Source organism: Bombina bombina, chromosome 6 (assembly GCF_027579735.1).
Source record: "Bombina bombina isolate aBomBom1 chromosome 6, aBomBom1.pri, whole genome shotgun sequence".
In the NCBI taxonomy this organism is placed as follows: domain Eukaryota; kingdom Metazoa; phylum Chordata; class Amphibia; order Anura; family Bombinatoridae; genus Bombina; species Bombina bombina.
The window spans coordinates 257,384,222-257,402,378 of NC_069504.1; the positions used below are offsets into that span (position 1 = coordinate 257,384,222).

The window sequence follows — 18,157 nt, forward strand, 5'->3', positions numbered from 1 at the left end:
GCACAACCAGTATATCATTACTAGAAAAGTACAATAAAGTAAAATAAGAAAATAAAATAAGCTTATGGAAAATGATGCAGACATTTATTTTTATTTCAGGTCTAAACTAAGTGTTATAAGGTTTCTTTTTCACATGGAAATCTGGTTTAAAAAAAAACGGGGGGGGGGGGGGATAAGCAGGAAGTTGTGTCGTTAAATTTAAACTTTCCTAGATCTTTGGATCTCAGCAAGAGCAGGCATGTATATGTACTTACCAACAATTATGTTTGCAGATTCATTTGTATGTTACCAGCTTAAACAAATAATTTTACATATTCAAATCAAAGTCAACACTGAAGTGAGGAGAGCTTTTCTACTTTATTACAAAGAGAAGAAGCCTTTATGTGGTCAGAAAATACAAGATTGATCTTTTTTGTCTTCCTATGAAACGCTGCTGTTCAAACAGCCAGAGTGAATTGTCTCAGTTCACTTCTTTAAGTCCCATCACGTTCACTTGGGTATGGATGTCCTTGGCTGCTGAAAATCTGGCCCTTAAGTGCACAGGGCGACAAAGGAGTCCCCTGACCAGCAGTTCCAGAATGTCCCATTTTCATATATTGCATCCATGCACACCTCCTAAAAATGAGGTACAGCAGGGCAAACATTTCCAAAATAGGTGTCATATATATAATATATACACATTCGTACATACATACCTTTATTCATGTGATGTCCAAAAATTTAAAAAAAATGTACACATTTATTACAAAATCGTAACAAAGACTGGACAGTGTTTTGCTCATTCTGGAAAGATGAAGCTCAGTAATACCCAACTCTGAAAAATATCCAAAGGTTGTGGCAATATCTTTCACCTAAACAGTCAATTATTCTTGCGCTGACCCATTCTCTGCCAGAGGGGTCTGCAAATCTTTGCTCAGCAATGCAATGCAGACCCTTTTGGTTGTGAAGGGGCTAAACATGGCATCAAATGCTTTTCAAAAACAGAAGGGGGAGTAAAATGTAGGAAGCTGACCTTGCCCATCTTTCCAAATGAAATACGAGAAGGATCTTCACATAAAAATGCACAAACAGGTGTTTTTTTTTATTACCAATAGTGCTACAATGAACAATGTATATGCTGTTGTCTAATTTTGTTTTGTTGGGTTTTTTTCTCTCTCTCCTTTGTACAGTTTGGAAATGAAGTGGTAAACTCTGTCAGTAAACTGTATGCTTCTGTGCGTGTGTGTGTTTATACAGACCCATGTCTGTCTGCTGGCATAAAAGGATAACAAAAACCAAAAGAGAAAAAAAAAAATCAGACCCTGCTCAAACTAAAGAAACAAATTACAATTATATTTGTTGGGCAGCACATAATTAGTAAGGCAGGACCTCAAGTGATGATCCCTTTGCATGAGACAATTGCCAGATCCTCAAGGAATTAAAACCAGGATGCCTGAGCCACATCAGTTCTGCAGTTATGTTGAGTATTGTGCTGAGACAGCCATACCCCATGAACAGGGAAGTCTTTAGAAAGCTTGCTGAGCTGGATTGTAATTGAAAGTGGATGGCAAGTGAGGCCTTTCTTCAAGCTTGTCGTACTCCAGATGGAACTCCTGTCAGAAAACAAAAGTGCAGCTGTAAAATGAATATCTAAAGTCGATACATCAATATACATTCTCGACATCTGAGCAACTGTTAACTCATTTATACTGTATTAATTACAGATCTGTGAGATACTCTTGAAAATATATGACACAGAGCAGTAAAATATGATTACTTATGAAAGAATGGCGCGTCACGTTATACAGTGCATACTTCAAACAGACAAGAGACATAACAGTAAAAACATAAATTGCACTGCCACTACAGTTAGGTATTTAGTAAGTATGCACTCCATATCTGAGTAGCAAATCCCCAAGCTCTAAATCCAATAAGTGAAAGAACCAAGGCAAAGGCTGCATTCTCAAAAGGTTATATATATATATACCCAAAACAATTAAAACAATGAGCCAATCACAAAAAAGGGGGAGGGAACAAAACATCATGTTTGACTTGCATCTTAAATTAACCCTACACCTCCCTGGATAGTCCCACACAGGAGTCTCAACATAATTGCCCAAAGGTTAACAACAACATACAAGGAGGATGGTTCTTAAAAAAACGAATTTGTATGTCAAAACAACAGACAAAAATACACTGTTACATAGACAAAGTTTCCATCCACCAGGTATATTCAAGAGTGTCCCTAAATCACAATTTATTAGAGTCAATAGGATTGTATCTGATCCCACAGAAAGGGAATTAAAACTTGATGAGATGCAAAAGAAATTTGAGCAGAGAGGTTATACTATAGCAGAGCTACAATCTATTAAAAGTAAACTATGTGAAACACAGAGCAAAAGAAGAAGACATGGGGACGTTAATAATAAAATGACTTTTGTTAGTTCCTTTAACACCTTGAGTAAGGATATACATAGGATTCTTATAAAAAATAGGCAGATCTTATGTAATAGTGTTATTAAAGGAGAAGATATATCTCACCCATATACTGGCAAAAAAATCAAAATAAAAGGTTTTTATACATGTAGTTAATCATATGTTGTATATTTTATTTTATTATTTATTATTATTTTATTTAATAATATTTTTATTTTAGTATATGCCCTTAAATGCCCATGTGGGCTTTTATACATTGGCAAGACCACCCAGCGTGTTAGAGACCACAATGGCCAACACAAATCTAACATTAGGAATCCTGACCGTAAACACCTCCCTGTACCCAATAATTTCCATTGTATGGGTCATCAAGTAACCCAATTAAGATTTATGGTGTTAGGGTTAACAAAAAAGTTAGAGGTGTAGACAGAAAGAAGGAACTTCTCTATAAAGAAGCAAAATAGATATGGAAGTTAGATAAAATGTAGCCAAAAGGAATGAATAAAGATTTTGATCTGACCCGATTTATTTAGCAAGTCATTTTATATCCTTTACGTCTATTTGGTTTTTGGTCTTGCGGCTGTCCTCCGCTTCTTTTTTGGGCTGGCTCCATACTCCCCCCTTAAACTGAGTGAGTCCGCTTCTACTATTTTCCACTTACCCGACAAACGTTTTCAGAAGCAACACTTCCTACTACATGTCTATTTGGTACTTCTAGTTTTTCCTGCTACTCTTCTATCAGGTTGTTTTTAACCTTTGGGCCATTATGTTGAGACTCCTGTGTGGGACTCTCCAGGGAGGTGTAGAGTTAATTTAAGATGAAACTAATCCACCTGTAAATATCTGCAACAGCACTGGACATAGTTCCAGCTGTACATTTCTAATACGATGACACTGGACGTAATACTTTTTGGCATTTCTCAACAGACGCTGAGAGGTAGATGCATCATCCATAGCTGATAGCAAGTACATATAGATCTGTGCAAAGCTAATACAGGTTATGAGTAAAAAACAAAGAGGAAAAAAAAGCTTTTCAAACAATGGCTCTTTATCCATTCCATCTGAATTCCTGTGTGAAAACATAGTGACACAGCTCAGATAATTTTTTTGCCTTTAAAAAAGTAAAACTGCTCAAATTAGTAAATGGCAAAATATATAAAAAAAAATAGCTAACCACTTAGCAACTGTGTTCTTAACCTTAAAGTGAATGTCAATTTTGATGCTAAAGTGCCCGTCTTTTAAAAATTCGATTAAAAACAGGAGCACTTTAATTCATCAAAATTTACATTTCATTCCTGTTGTGAAAAAAACCTTACCTTTTAAACTTGACAGCAGCTCCAGCTTCCTCCGGTTGTTGCAAGCCATTCCTGACGCCAGAAATTAAGGATAGGTCATCCTCCAATCACGGCTTCCCCCCCGGGGGAATCAGTGTCTGATTCAACGCTGTGATTGGAGGAAGCTGGATTCCTCATTTTAGACCCAGGAAGAGGGTTTGCGACGGGTGGAGGAAGCTGGAGCGGCTGTCACGTTTAAAAGGAAAGTTTTTTTTTCACAACAGGAGTGAAATGTAAATTTTGATGAATTAAAGTGCTCCTGTTTTTAATCGAATTTTTAAAAACCGGGCACATTAGCATCAAAATTAACATTCACTTTAAAGAGCGATGATACCCAAATTTAGAACACTTGAAAGTGATGCAGCATAGGTGTAAAAAGCTGACTAGAAAATATCACCTGAACATCTCTATGTAAAAAAGAAAGACATTTTACCTCAAAATGTCCTAAGTATTCACACACTATTGTAAAGTATTTTAAGCAGCAAATTAGTAGGGAGCGTGCCTCATGCACACTCATGTAATTTCCCTATTCGGTTTAAGGAAGTGTACTATGAAATCTTATGAGAGTTTAAAGGGATACTAAACCCACATTTTTTTTCATGATTCAGATAGAGCAGGCAATTTAAAGCAACTTTCTTATTTACTCCTATTATCTATTTTTCTTCATTCTCTTGCTATCTTTATTTGAAAATTCAAGAATGTAAGCAAAGTAGCCGGCCTATTTTTGGTTCAGCACCTGGGTAGAGCTTGCTGATCGTTTTGCTACATTTAGCCAAAAATCAGCACGCTCTACCCAGGTGCTGAACCAAAAATGGTCCGGCTCTTAAGCTTACATACCTTTTTCAAATAAAGGTAGCATAACAATGAAGACAAATTGATAATAGGAGTAAATTAGAAAGTTGCTTTAAATTGCATGCTTTATCTGAATCATTAAAGAAAAAAATGTGGGTTTAGTATCCCTTTAAGTGAAATATTATGAGATCACAGTAAAAAGGTTCATGACCTCAGCACTGTTGATGATGATTGGCTGCTGTTCAGTTCTTCCTTTTTTACCTGCAGCTGAGCAGTAACTGAAAGATAACTTTTAACAGAACACTTACTCTGGTGAGCTGAGGAAATTGTGAGGTAAAATATATTTTTTACATAGAGATGTTCAGGTGATATTTTCCTGTTAGCTTTTTATAGTTATATGCTAAATCACTTGAAAGTGCTGCAGCATAAGTATTATGTCTCTTTAATGTCTTGCATCACAAGGGGTGTTCAGTACTTTAATAGGAATCCATTACATCCTTAAATGCACAAATAGGGGACATTCAGGGTACATTGGCTGTTAAAGGGTTACACATTAAAATATCTAAGTGTATTAAAGTCTTTTCAAGGGAGTTTTCAGAAGGGCTAACACAGACTAAAAATGGGGTCAAAGCAAAAATAAAACATTATGGCTAATATCAAAAGTGAGAGAGTCTGGCTGAAGTGTTTGAATGCAAGTTTAATACATTTGAAATGAGCACATAAAGGAAAAAAGCAATGGCACAATCAAGAGAAAAAAAAGTGTTGAAATGGTTTCTGATATATTGTAATACCATACCTCCCAACAATTCAAAATTCAAAAGAGGGACAGCACCCCCCACTGCAAAAAAATTGAAATGTGGTGGGCAGGAGCAGTGACGGGGCTTAAAAAAATAAATAAAAAATCATAAGACCCAAGTAATATAAATAAAATTCTAAACAAAGTCATATATTTTAAGGTGTGAGCTCTGTATTTAATTAGCCTTAGCAGAGACAGTGCTAAATATTTTTATCTTAATTTGACATTTAATAATAGATTCTTTAAAACAGCTCTCTGCTTTCCTCATTAATATTCTAGATTCTGGCCTTTAAAGTCAGCAAAAATGCACAGTTACACACTACATAGCATACACTTACACATGCAGATACACACACTACATACATACACTTTTACATGCAGATACACACACACTACATAGCATACACTTATACAGGCAGATACACACACACTACACAGCATACACATATACATGCAGATACACACACACACTACACAGCATACACATATACATGCAGATACACACACACTACATAGCATACACTTATACATGCAGATACACACACACTACATAGCTTACATTTATACATGCAGATACACACACTACATAGCATACACTTATATAGGCATTACATAGCATACACTTATATTCCTCATTAATATTCTAGATTCTGGCTTTTAAAGTCAGCAAAAATGCACAGTTACACACTACATAGCATACATTTACACATGCAGATACACACACTACATAGCATACACTTACACATACAGATACACACACACTACATAGCATACACTTACACATACAGATACACACACACTACATATCATACACTTATCTAGGCAGATACACACACTACATAGCATACACTTATACAGGCAGATACACACACACTACACAGCATACACATATACATGCAGATACACACACTACATAGCATACACTTACACATACATATACACACACACTACATATCATACACTTATACAGGCAGATACACACACACTAAATAGCATACAATTAGACATGCAGATACACACACTACATAGCATACATGTATACATGCAGATACACAGACACTACATAGTATACACTTATACATGCAGACACACACACACTACATAGCATACACTTATACATGCAGATACACACACACTACATAGCTTACATTTAAGTTTAAGTTCGCGCCAAACAACCTAACGTCATTTTGAGGTTTGGGAAACTATGCCCCCTCCTGGTAGGAATATATATTCCATACGTCACTAGCTCATGGACTCTTGCCATTTACGTGAAAAAAAAAGAAATAGAATTGAATTTAAAAGAGTCTTAAAATTACATGCTATATGTGAATCCTGCAAGTTTAAGTTTGATTTAATTTTCTATTCTTTTAAGTTTCTTTTCTAATATAATGAAAACGGCAAGCTCCCAAGTCGAGATTGGTTACTCTAAAAAGGCAAGAGGTGCATAAAGTTTGGCAACTGGAAAACGATTGCAGCAAACAAAAAAATTTCATGATTTATTGCAACTCTAAACAAGAATATAATAATTACAGGGTGTTTATGTCCCTTAAAATACATAGAGAGAGGTAGTTAGATAAGAGGGATGAAAGTTCCTGTTAAAAAGAGTACTAAATAACACCTAGGAAAAAAAATATATATACATATATATAGTAAAGCAGTTATGGATCCCACGGACGGACTCCGTGTTGCAGCAAGGACCCAAGAAAAGCAGGCACACAGGTTTTTTCATAAACACTCCGGTTTATTTGCAAAGTTGATTACCAAACGTTTCGGCTCACACACGAGCCTTTGTCAATGGTGTACAAAACCATTTGGTTTTGTACACCATTGACAAAGGCTCGTGTGTGAGCCGAAACGTTTGGTAATCAACTTTGCAAATAAACCGGAGTGTTTATGAAAAAACCTGTGTGCCTGCTTTTCTTGGGTCCTTGCTGCAACACGGAGTCCGTCCGTGGGATCCATAACTGCTTTACTGTTTGTCTCTCCCTAGTGTGAGCACCAGGTAGCTGACATACTCGTGAGTGCCGTTCACCTCTGCAATTTTGTATACATATATATATATATACACACACATACATACATACACAAGTTGGTTTTTCCAGTAATACATATCACAAAATGCTTCTGCAGTTAACACCCCTAAACCTCAGAATTGTTACCTTCCGAAAACATCACAAAATCATTATGCAAAACCAAAGAGATGTGTGTCTTTTTAAGGGATTTAAACAGGGGCATTATCAGTAGAATAGGTAAGTGTGTTTCTTCGGTTATTGATTATGCTAATTTTTAATATGGTTTTCTTTTCTTTTTTTACTTTGATTAATCAGGTAGGACATGTCATTCAATATGGAGGAAAAACAAAATGTATTCTTATATGATAAATTATTTTCTTTCTTGGTAGTGAGAATCCATTAAATCCTATTCTTACAAATGGGAATTGCATCACCTGGCCACCAGGAGGAGGCAAAAACAAGAATACATTTTGTTTTTTTTCTAATGGTAGTGAGAGTCCATGAAATCCTTTTCTTACAAATGGGAATATATACCTAAAATATGGAGTCCACAAATAAAAAAGAGGGATTAATAGGCAAGGTAATTAATGGATTACTAGACTCAACAGATTGAAAGGACATTCCTGACAAAAGATGCCTCTGCAGAGGCAAAAACATAGAACTGTTAAAATTTAGAGAACGTATGAAGTGAAGGCCAGGTAGCAAGCAGCCTTGTAGAACTTTTCTACTGAAGCCTCATTCCTAAAGGCCCAGGGCATAGATATCGAACGAGTAGAGAGAGCAGTGATACGTGCAGGAGGCTGATTTACCTGCCTCCATGTAAGCCATCTGAATAAAATATTTCTCAACCAAGAAGACAAGGAAGTAGCAGTAGCCTTCTGACCCTTACGCTTACCACAGAAAAGAACAAACAAGCTTTGCGACTGGTGAAATCTTTAGTAGCATGAAGGTAAAACATGAATGCCCCTACCACATCTAAATTGTCCAATAACCTCTCTTTAGAGGAACAAGGATTAGGACATAAAGATGGCATCAAAATCTCCTGATTTATGTTGTCAGTTGAAACTAGACACAGGCATTGCATTTCAACTGAGTTCACAGCTTCTAGGCATGCTCCAGCAGATAATCCCTATGCATTTTTGTATTCTACCAAAGCAACAATATACAAAGATACAGCCATAAAAGGAATTGTGTGTGTGTGTGTGTGTGTGTGTGTGTGTGTGTGTGTGTGTGTGTGGGGGGGGGGGGGGTTAGAAACTAAAAATATAGGGTTAATGGTGAGGCACTGCAGTATAAATTTGCAGATAAAATAATTAAAAGTATATCTTATATTTTGTCTCTATCCCAACTTGTCTTATGTCCCTTTAAGTGCCTGGCCAAAATTAGCCATTCAATCTCCACGCAGGCAGCCTCAGATAAGGAGGACAAATGACCCCTCCCAAGGGGAGAGTACGGAAGGAACAGCGCACAAGCTCATAAGACATGAAGCCATAGGCTGAGGAAACAATTCCAAATGAAATCATCTAGACATCATAGATGAACATCGAGGAACTCCCCAAAAATGAAGTACAGCACACCTCAGACAAAGGACACAGAAATCCTAGCCAAGCCTTCTAGACTGAAGGTCATAGCCTGTGTTTCCTGGAAAAAACTGGATCGCACCAAACCAGCCACAGGATCGTAAGTCTTCCGGACAGCCGGAAGATCCACAACAAAAACTATAGGCCCAATTAACAACTATAGGCCTGAGTTCCAGATCGTTCCAGGGAACCTCCCAAGGAACATAACTGGACCAACCTGGAAAACGGAAACAAGTCACACTCTGAAATACCAACCCAAAAGGGAAGATGACACTCCAAAGGGAACTAAAGAACGAGAGAGTCGCACAAGTGGCCTAGAGTCCAGCAAGTCGTTAAAGCAACGCCCAGAAAAAACAGTATCGATCAGTATCGATTCCAGACAAACTTCCTGAAGGAAATATAAAAGTATGAGCATTATTCAAATAAAATAAAGGATAAGGCAACCCGCAGGTTTATCGCCTAAGTAGAACAGACGTACCTGCAGGAGAGCCCAACAGGGCGCCTGTTCTACACAGCTCAAACTGTAAAAGGTACTCAATTAATAAGACTATAAGAAGATTACTTCATCCCTTTATGTCTATTTCTGCAAACTATTCGAAGAAGCAAACTGAGAAGTCTCAGATCCAGTAAGGATAAGATCTGCCGACAAGGCCAAAGCGTGCCTCAAAAGAACACGAAGGCTAGTCAGTCTATACCAAAAAGCACAGCATACCCCCGCCGGAGTGAAGGACAACTCCAGCCTCGAAGGCTGACCCCCCCCCCCCCCCCCCCCCCGAAGCCTCAGGGATAGTCGTTCCCCCAGAGAAATGAGCAGGCCACCTTATGCCTGAAGAGCCCTGGATAATGGAACACGAACAGTGTCTAAAACCAACTTCTGGAAGTTGCATACACGCTAGTGCCAATGCGACATTGTGCCGAAACCCCTGGCGGGAAGAGCTACCTTCTGGAGAAGGGGAAGCAAATTCTGGGCTACCTGCATGCATAGTCAGTGATGGTGGAAGGGAACTCGCCACTCGGAGGACAGAGGCCCCAGAGGAGGATGGCTCAGTGCCTCCTTGATTCCCTGATCCTGAGAAATTGAGCACTCTAATACGGCATTCAGAACATAACTGATAGGCTAGCATCATCCAGGGCGATACGCATTCTGTGCACAGAGTAGAAAATAAAACCGAGACGTCGGTCTCCACGGAATCAGACTCCTCCATAGCAAAGATATTGATACTAGATTTGGACCCAAAACTCAAACGGCACCCGACACCCACAATGGCTGGGGCACTCACCACCTCCTAAGAGCCCAATACCAGCAGATCTGAATTTCTCCGTTGCCACAGGGCTAGGAATGCGGAAATGGAGAGTCAAAGACGTGACCACACCCGATCACAGGGTGAACCATACAGTCCAGAAAAAGCGCGTCCAACCGTAAAGGCCGAGTTACAAAGGCAGTTATGTTCCACAAGCGTTGAGCCTAAGTAACACTATGCATAATCAGGTCAAATCACATAAACATGATTAACCCCCCCCCCCTGTTCAATAACCCCCCTCAGGAGATATTACCCTTGATTCCAAGATACAAAAGGCGCCTCACTGAGACCCTTATATATAGTTAGTCCTGCAAGGTGGTAGCCTCTTGGGAAAACATTTGTAATACAATACAATCATGACGAAAGTAAAATGAAACAATCTTACCGGAATCTACGCCGTGGAACAGGAACATGGCCCTTCAAATGTGATGGATAGTATCATCTCCTCCGCCATGGACTTGAGAGAAGAAAGCAGGCAGCGGAGCGAAGTTAGACAACGCTGATTGCTTGAGGAGCTGTTAACATGAGTTGGGATGGTTTCGCAGAAAGACTCTCCCTGCATCTCCGGACTCTAACTTTCATTCAAGCCCTCACTGAGAGACTGATAGGAATACTTAAAACTCCTGTCCCATGTCGAAGAGTACTACCCTCCATAAGAGACAAAATAAATTCTGACACTTCTCTGCCAACCTCCTTGGACAAAAGACAAAGAATGACTGGGGGATGAGGGAAGTGGGAGGAGTATTTAAGCCTTTGGCTGGGGTGTCTTTGCCTCCTCCTGATGGCCAGGTTCTTATTTCCCAAAAGTAATGAATGCAGCTGTGGACACTGTGGAATTTTGCTATTGTTTTCTTAATCTTTAAGCTTGACCAATACTATTCTATATAAACAATTACTGTCTCTTATAGTATCAAGAATTTGAATTCTAATCAGTCCAACCAGACTGTCACATATTAAAGGGACACAAAACCCAATTTTTTTTCTTTCATGATTCAGATAGAGCATGCAAATTTAAGCAACTTTCTAATTTACTCCTATGATACTTTTTTATTCTCTTGGTATCTTTTTTTGTAAAACAGGAATGTAAGCATAGGAGCTGGCCCATTTTTGGTTTAGAACCTGAGTAGCGCTTGATGATTTTTATTGTATCAAGGAACCTTACACTTTATTTTGGTTGCAATTGGGGAACCTTTTTTAAATTAACCAGAGGTCATCAATAGGCTACTCCATATTAGATTATTCTGTTGCCGTGCAGAGGTATACTTGATTGAGCCAAAGGATACTCCTGGACCTGCGCCCCCTATTTTGATACAAGTTTATGAAACAGTTCCTTTTGGGAGAGACTGTGGGAAGGCAGCGGTTCGTCTGTTGAGGGGAGTATTGTTCTCATCCATATACACAGTTTCTTGTAATAACATCTAGAGAAATAGTTTTTGTATATTTTTTAGGTTGGAAGAACTACTGTTGGAGAAAATAATGTAAGCAAATTGAAATGACCAGGGAGCAGTTAGAGTATCTAATGCCTCTACTCGTGGATCTCTGTATTTTACAAAGTACCTGGGAAGTTTGTTGTTCAAACAAGAAGCTATCAGATGTACATCTGGGAGACCCCAAGGCTCTATTATCTAACCAAACACTTCTTGATGCAGAGCCTATTTCTGTAGATGAAGAGATTAATGACCCCTGAAATGTGAATAGCTGAAATCGTGCAATGTTTCTCTGCCCAAGAAAGAATGCAAGCTACTTTCTTCATTGCTAGAGAACTGTGAGTTCCCCCCTGGTGATTGATGTATGCCACTGCTGTGAGATTGTCCCACTGGAAACAAAGAAAAGTCACTGTTTCTAGGAAAGGCCAGCTCTGAAGAGCCAGGGAAATAGCCCGGAATTGCAAGATGTATATTGGAAACCTTGCTTCCAGAGGAGACCAAACTCACTGAGCCCTCCTGGACCCCCAATACTGCGCCTTAACCAGAGAGACTTTAATCTGTGGTGATTTTTATCCAATTTGGACAAAGGATGCTCCTAGAGGAATGGTTGTATTTCCCCCAGGATAGAGAATTCTTTGTAGTGGGGTCCAAAAGAATTCTTTAAGAAAGTTGATTAAAGCACTGTCTCCATAGATGAAGCATACACAACTCAAGAGGTGCATACAAAGAGAGAAGCGCTCTACCAGGAACGAACAACAGCTCAGTGGCTTGTTCTATGGCGATTTACCACCCGGAAGCAGCCTCTTTTAGACCAGTGTGCTTTTCACAGAAGAAAACTTTCCTGAAGTATATCAGTCTGATCCCACCAAGTAAGGTCAGTCCAGCGCCGAAATACCAGGCAATTCTCCTCTGAACAAGGAACATGACAACCCCAGACGATCGTTTCGGCCTCCTATGGGCCTCGTCAGTGAGGTGCAGCCACATTCCTCTAAGCACAATGGGCAAGGAGTCCACGTCTGGTTTCCCCCATCACCCATAGGGAGACTTCCCCAGGGTCATAATAATTTGCATACAAAGAGAGAAGCGCTCTACCAGGAACGAACAACAGCTCAGTGGCTTGTTCTATGGCGTTTTACCACCCGGAAGCAGCCTCTTTTAGACCAGTGTGCTTTTCACAGAAGAAAACTTTCCTGAAGTATATCAGTCTGATCCCGCCAAGTAAGGTCAGTCCAGCGCCGAAATACCAGGCAATTCTCCTCTGAACAAGGAACATGACAACCCCAGACGATCGTTTCGGCCTCCTATGGGCCTCGTCAGTGAGGTGCAGCCACATTCCTCTAAGCACACTGGGCAAGGAGTCCACGTCTGGTTTCCCCCATCACCCATAGGGAGACTTCCCCAGGGTCATAATAATTTGCATACAAAGAGAGAAGCGCTCTACCAGGAACGAACAACAGCTCAGTGGCTTGTTCTATGGCGATTTACCACCCGGAAGCAGCCTCTTTTAGACCAGTGTGCTTTTCACAGAAGAAAACTTTCCTGAAGTATATCAGTCTGATTCCGCCAAGTAAGGTCAGTCCAGCGCCGAAATACCAGGCAATTCTCCTCTGAACAAGGAACATGACAACCCCAGACGATCGTTTCGGCCTCCTATGGGCCTCGTCAGTGAGGTGCAGCCACATTCCTCTAAGCACACTGGGCAAGGAGTCCACGTCTGGTTTCCCCCATCACCCATAGGGAGACTTCCCCAGGGTCATAATAATTTGCATACAAAGAGAGAAGCGCTCTACCAGGAACGAACAACAGCTCAGTGGCTTGTTCTATGGCGATTTACCACCCGGAAGCAGCCTCTTTTAGACCAGTGTGCTTTTCACAGAAGAAAACTTTCCTGAAGTATATCAGTCTGATCCCGCCAAGTAAGGTCAGTCCAGCGCCGAAATACCAGGCAATTCTCCTCTGAACAAGGAACATGACAACCCCAGACGATCGTTTCGGCCTCCTATGGGCCTCGTCAGTGAGGTGCAGCCACATTCCTCTAAGCACACTGGGCAAGGAGTCCACATCTGGTTTTCCCCATCACCCATAGGGAGACTTCCCCAGGGTCATAATAATTTGCATACAAAGAGAGAAGCGCTCTACCAGGAACGAACAACAGCTCAGTGGCTTGTTCTATGGCGATTTACCACCCGGAAGCAGCCTCTTTTAGTTCGTTTCCAGGTTGAGCGCTTTATTTATGCAAATTATGACATTTTGGGAAGTCTCCCTAAGTGTGATGCGGGAATCCAGACGTGGACCCGTTGCTCAGTGTGCCTAGAGGGATATGGCTGCACCTCACTGACGAGGCCCACAATAGGCCGAAACGTACGTCTGGGGTTTTGCTGTTTCTCTCGTTCAGAGAAGAATTGCCTGGTATTTCGGGGCTGGACTGTACTGTGAAGTCAGGATCAGACTGATATGCTTCGGGAAAGTTTTTCTCTGTGAAAGGCACATGTTGAGCAAAAAGAGGCTGCTTCTTGGGTGGTAACTAGCCATAGAACAAGCTATTATGCTATTGTTCGTTTCCAGGTTGAGCGCTTCTCTCTTTTTATTTATGCAAATTATGACATTTTGGGAAGTCTCCCTAAGTGTGATGCGGGAATCCAGACGTGGACCCGTTGCTCAGTGTGCCTAGAGGGATATGGCTGCACCTCACTGACGAGGCCCACAATAGGCCGAAACGTACGTCTGGGGTTTTGCTGTTTCTCTCGTTCAGAGAAGAATTGCCTGGTATTTCGGGGCTGGACTGTACTGTGAAGTCAGGATCAGACTGATATGCTTCGGGAAAGTTTTTCTCTGTGAAAGGCACATGTTGAGCAAAAAGAGGCTGCTTCTTGGGTGGTAACTAGCCATAGAACAAGCTATTATGCTATTGTTCGTTTCCAGGTTGAGCGCTTCTCTCTTTTTATTTATGCAAATTATGACAAACCTCACTGACGAGGCCCACAATAGGCCGAAACGTACGTCTGGGGTTTTGCTGTTTCTCTCGTTCAGAGAAGAATTGCCTGGCATTTCGGGGCTGGACTGTACTGTGAAGTCAGGATCAGACTGATATGCTTCGGGAAAGTTTTTCTCTGTGAAAGGCACATGTTGAGCAAAAAGAGGCTGCTTCTTGGGTGGTAACTAGCCATAGAACAAGCTATTACGCTATTGTTCGTTTCCAGGTTGAGCGCTTCTCTCTTTTTATTTATACAACTCAAGAGGTCTCGTGTTATCGAACAAAAGGGATTGCAGCTAATGCTGCAATCATCAAACCCAGGACTTCCACGCAAAGCTACTGTTGGGCTTGGAATAGACTGAAGCTTGGCACAAGCAGACTGCAATTTTTTCCTTCTTTGATTTGCCAATGAAAGGGTCATTGATACCAAGTCTGTTATCACTCCCAGAAAGGCGACTCTGGACTGAGGAGAAAAAGAGAGCTTTTTGAGTGTTGATCTTCCAACCATGGTTGTGAAGAAACAATATGATCTTGTTGGTGTGAGAAATTGCTAAAACTAAGCATCCTTTAAATGCATCGTAGACAAACTGTGTGGATTATAATTGTTTCCATTTTAAAAAAGTAGGGACACAAAACCTTGTTTAGAGTTTTCAAATCAAGAAGGGGTCTGAATGTTCCTTCCTACTTAGGAACTATAAAACGGATAGGAGTAAAAACCCTGTCCTTGTTCTGAAATCAGAACAGTAACTACAAAACCCACAAGTTCTAATTCACATAACACAATGAAAAAAAAGGCTTAAGCCTTCACCAGATTCTTTGGAACTTGGGAAAGAAGGAACCCTCCTCTGGAAGGCCTTGATCTGAAACCAATTCGGTATCCCTGAGATTCTATTTTAAGAACCCAATGATCTTGAAGGGATTGAGACCATGCCTTCTTAAAAAGGCTTAATCTACCCCTACCAGAATAGAATCTGGGTTGGGGATGCACCTTCGTGCAGATTTAAAGGAAGTTGTAGCTTTCTTTGAGGATTTGGATTTGCTCCAGGAAGAATTAGACTTTCAAAAGGATCTGGAGGATTCTTGTTTCTGAGAAGATGATGAGGATGTCTGATTCCTTGACTGACTAAGTAAACTAAAACTTTTTAAATTTATTATTTTCTTTACAATTTCTTATCTTGAGTAAGAAAAGCTCCCTTTATTCCTGGTAACAGTAGAAATGATGGCATCTAGATTAGGCCCAAATAGAATCTTTCCTTGAAAAGGAATGGATAAAAGTCTAGAGTTTTTAACCGATAATAATAATACTAGCAGATAGTATAATGTAATTAAAACAGTCACAAAACACAATATACAGGTCTCAAACTCAAAGTCCTAGGAATTATTATTATTCTTTATAAAGCGCCAACAGATTCCCCAGTGCTAATAAAGGGCAATGAAAGCAATTACAATAAGACCCCTGTGACGTGAATCACCATGATCTGACAGCCTGTTATGGAACACTCCTTGGGCAGGGGGTACATGGGCTTAAGGATAATCAGAGACTGCATGGAAATTTGGAATTTTATATGCTGGACAGACAATGTACTTTCAGAACTCTGTCTTATGTCCATGTCACCCTGTATCCATAGATATAGGATGGGTACAGGGTGTGAGTGCCCATTGTGGGAGCAAGTGTGACACAGTGCCATCTATTGGTCGAACTACCCAAAAACATCATAACAGCGCCCTATATTGGTTGCAAGTTCACCATCAAAATGGATACAGGAGGAATGACTAATCTACATATATTTGCATAGGCGAAAATACAAACAGATAATTGTTATCTTTACTGTTTATGACTACCTGAATTGCCCATACTGTTGGCAAAGTTAAATTCCCTTATTATATTGTTTTCTAAGTGTTTTCCTATGTTTATGTTTTATTGAGTGTCACCATAATTTTACTGGTGAGTTTGTAGAAGTTAGTCCTAGGTGAAATAAAGCATTGGCAGTAGTTCCTTCTGGAACAGTTGGTCCTGTCTGATTCTTTCAGGTATACCAGTAGCAGAGATTCCGGCCCTGCATTCTGGCTGCTTCTTTCCCTGCAAGAGAGCTGCTACAGAGTCAGTGGACCTGTAAACAAAGAGTTGGCCTTGTTAGCCTCAATTGTCTTTTTAAAGACAGTGCAGGGAAAGGAATCAATACCTACCTGAAGAAAGGAGTGTGGCAGAGGGGACACGTTACCTGCCTGAAAGGAGCAGTGAGGCAGTGGGATCTATTCTTGCCTAGAAGCAGACAGGAAGAGGGATCGCTACCTGCCTGGGAGCCCACTGAGACCAGCCCAGCTGGGGAAGATACAGCCGCTGGCTTCATCCCGGTCTCAGCAACAATAGCTCTGGCCCACTATCCGGAGGCAGAGGGATCTATTCCTGCCTAGAAGCAGACAAGCAGAGGGAACAATACCTGCCAGGAGAGAGCTGCAGGGCAGAGGGGACAATAGCTGCCTGGGAGCCCACTGAGACCAGCCCAGCTAGGGGAGATACAGCCGCTGGCTTGACCCCAGTCTCAGCAAGATTGCTCTGGATAAAGGGATGTCCAGGACAAGGGAAGTGTTCTGACGGAGGTACTCATTCGGGGTACCAGGCGGTCCGTCACAACCCCTATCTGACAGACTCAAGACCCTGGCCTCCGTGGCGACCAAATAGGAATGCAATGTAGTGTTCCCTCAGTGAGGTTGAGGAGAGGAGCTAAATATATAGCTTCAGAAGACACCGGCAGAGAAATGGCAGGAGAAAATTACCTCAGAGCCCTATTAGTGAAGCGCTAAGAAATCAGAGTAAAATACTTGAGCAGCAACTCCACCTAGTGATTTGGAATGAGCCGGTGCACTGTGAATTAAAATAAAATAAAACTTTTTATACTAAGCAAAACCCTTTTGAAAAGCGATGATAGTGCTGCGTAAAAAAAACAAAAAACCTGAATTTAAAAAACTAAATTTATGCTTACCTGATAAATTACTTTCTTTTACGATATGACGAGTCCACGGATTTCATCCTTACTTGTGGGATATTAACCTCCTGCTAACAGGAAGTGGCAAGGAGCACCACAGCAGAGCTGTATATATAGCCCCTCCCTTCACCTTCAGTCATTCGGCCGAAGGTATAGGAAGAGAAAAGGAAAGGCTAAAAAGGTGCAGAGGCGACTGAAACCTTTCTCCCAAAGATAGCCTCAGAAAAAGCAAAAGTATCAAATTCGTAAAATTTGGAAAAAGTGTGAAGGGACGACCAATTCGCAGCCTTACAAATCTGTTCAACAGATGAATTGTTTTTAAAAGCCCATGTGGAAGCCACAGCCCTAGTAGAATGAGCTGTAATTCTTTCAGGAGGCTGCTGTCCAGCAGTCTCATATGCCAAAAAGAAATAGGTAGCCATAGCTTTCTGACCCCTACACTTTCCAGAATAAACAATGAATAATGAAGAACTAAATTCAAACTCCAGGGAGGAGTAATAGGTATAAATACAGGCTTAATTCTAGATAGAGCCTGACAA

At 40.6% G+C, this 18,157-nt stretch overlaps 1 protein-coding gene across 2 annotated transcripts in view; it reads right to left on the bottom strand.

The window, feature by feature from the left end:
- Nucleotides 1–338: 338 nt before the first annotated feature.
- The window catches only part of CNOT2 (CCR4-NOT transcription complex subunit 2), a 644,096-nt gene continuing 626,277 nt past the window's right edge, over nucleotides 339–18,157 (bottom strand). For both annotated transcript variants that reach the window (XM_053716789.1, XM_053716790.1), the window contains one exon: nucleotides 339–1,592. Coding sequence is in view for 1 of the 2 variants with exons in the window: in XM_053716790.1 (XP_053572765.1) it covers nucleotides 1,506–1,592 (87 nt within the window). In the remaining variant the exon portion in view is untranslated. The remainder of the gene's footprint in view (nucleotides 1,593–18,157) is intronic.